This window comes from Alligator sinensis, unplaced genomic scaffold (assembly GCF_000455745.1).
Source record: "Alligator sinensis unplaced genomic scaffold, ASM45574v1 scaffold108_1, whole genome shotgun sequence".
NCBI classification, from domain to species: Eukaryota; Metazoa; Chordata; order Crocodylia; family Alligatoridae; genus Alligator; species Alligator sinensis.
The window spans coordinates 424,088-426,038 of NW_005842110.1; the positions used below are offsets into that span (position 1 = coordinate 424,088).

At 51.5% G+C, this 1,951-nt stretch overlaps 1 protein-coding gene across 1 annotated transcript in view; it reads left to right on the forward strand.

The window, feature by feature from the left end:
* VPS18 (VPS18, CORVET/HOPS core subunit) overlaps positions 1–1,951 on the forward strand; it is a 12,014-nt gene that overhangs the window by 1,735 nt on the left and 8,328 nt on the right. Inside the window, exon 2 of the mRNA XM_025205311.1 lies at positions 92–219. Coding sequence (XP_025061096.1) covers positions 92–219 — 128 coding nt within the window. The remainder of the gene's footprint in view (positions 1–91; positions 220–1,951) is intronic.

A 1,951-nucleotide genomic window follows, 5' to 3' on the forward strand; every position in this document is an offset into this window, starting at 1 on the left:
GGGCCCTTGGAGGGGAGGCGGAAGGAGCCCGCCGAGCAGGCCCGCGGGCGCTCGGGGGTCGCATCCCAGTCGCGCCGTGTTGTCGGTGCAGGGAGGGCCCCGGGCTCCCCGCAGCCAGGTGCCCGGTGCTCCCTCCCATCGCCGGGGTGCAGTCGGCCAGTGGATCCGTGCCGGCCCCACGTCGGGTTTGCAGCGCGCTGGGAGCTGCGAAGCTCTTACGTGGGTTTTGTACCACGACTTCGTGGCTTATTCCTTGTTTTATGGCGCAGTGAATCACAGGGGTGCATGGCGTGTTACCGCATACGACAGTTGCACCTCAGTGTAGCATCTGCCAGGGGCCAGGAAGAGCGAGCGGTCTTGTTGCCAGTGTCTGAAAGAGATGTGAATCTGGCTCTGGGTTTGTGCGGGGGAAACAGGCCAGAGAAAAAAAGCTTTCCCCTTGCTGGGAAGAACCCCAGTAAGACTCTCCCTACTTAAGACAGAGGAGCATGTTATTGTCACTAGCCCAAAATACAGTGATCTAAAAGTTGCATGTTATAACCAATAAAGCCTTTAGTACAAACATTAAACCATCCACAGATTTACAGAAACATAGGGCTGGCAGGGACCTCATGAGATCATTGGGTCCAGCTCCCCTGCTCTGGTAGGAAAGACTACTGGGGTCAAATAACCCTAGCAAGGTGTGTGTCCAGTCTCCTTTTGAAGATCTCCAGGACAGGTACCTGCCCCACCCCTGCTGGGAGTCTATTCCATAGTCTAGTCACAAACTGTGAAGTTTTTCCTTGTATCCAGTGTGAGCCCTTCTAGGAGTTTATGACCGTTGCTCCTGGTTTTCCCCTGGGGCGCTTTGGTGAATAGTTGTTTGCCCCTCCCAGCACCACCACCTGCCTTGAGCATAGCCCGGGCTCGGACCCCTGCCAGGAAGAGCTTGGCACACTGCCTGCAGCAGTAGCCCTCTCTTGCCCTGTGCACAGATCTGGGGGGCACATGCTTCCTATGGTTCTGGTGTGCATGTAGTGGTAGGATCCACTCCCCTGGACGAGCGTCTTGCAGCTCTGTCCTGTGCCCTGCCCTACCCTCACTCACTGCAGGGTTCTTGACCTGCCTCCCCCACGCCCCTTCCCTTCCCCTCTCCCCCCAGCCGACTTACCAGCCAGATGCTGCTCTCCAAGCTGCCGGCTGCATATCCGCAGTTGGTTTGGTATCGGCCGATATGGCTCATTAATAATCAGCCATCGGTATCAGCCCAGCAATCTTTATTGTTGCATCCCTAATTTTTAGTGGTCTGATTCTTGATTGTCATTCATGTTTCCATGATGAATGTGAAATTATTTCCCATCTCTCCTAATGCTTCATGCGGTTTGGTGTTTTTCAAACTGATGATTTTTAGAAACTCTCATAATTGGCTTAGTATCAGTGGATCAAAAGGGGGAATGTGGTAGAGCAGATGGTAGCATATGTACTTCCTGTCTCCGCTCACAACAGGCTTAGACAGTGCAGTGGTAAAAATGTTAGCAGCCCACTTATGCTAGCCTTTCACCATTTTTAACAGGAACTGGGCTATGCTAGTGAAAGAACTTCTGAAAATACTTGGCTGTTTTAATGGTCGGTGGCTTTGGTTTCTGCAGCCCTCTCCTCCCTGTAAGTCTTTTGATAGTGAAGACTTTCCCAGGCTAGTTGCACACCATGGGTGCTGTAGTCTCTCAGAAATCCCAATGGAATCAATGATTCCCCATCCTTGAAATGAGATTAACATTTAACCTGGGAAGGGACAAAAACTGATTAGTCCATTGTTGGTGCTTAGCCTGGAGTGATGTGGCCAGTTGCTGTTCATACTGTATTCCTTTGTCAAGAGATTACACGATGTGGAGGACAGATGTGAAGATAGCTTTGTGATACAATCTGTATGTGGATCTAGATATGACCCCCTTAATCTGCTAATGAGCATCAT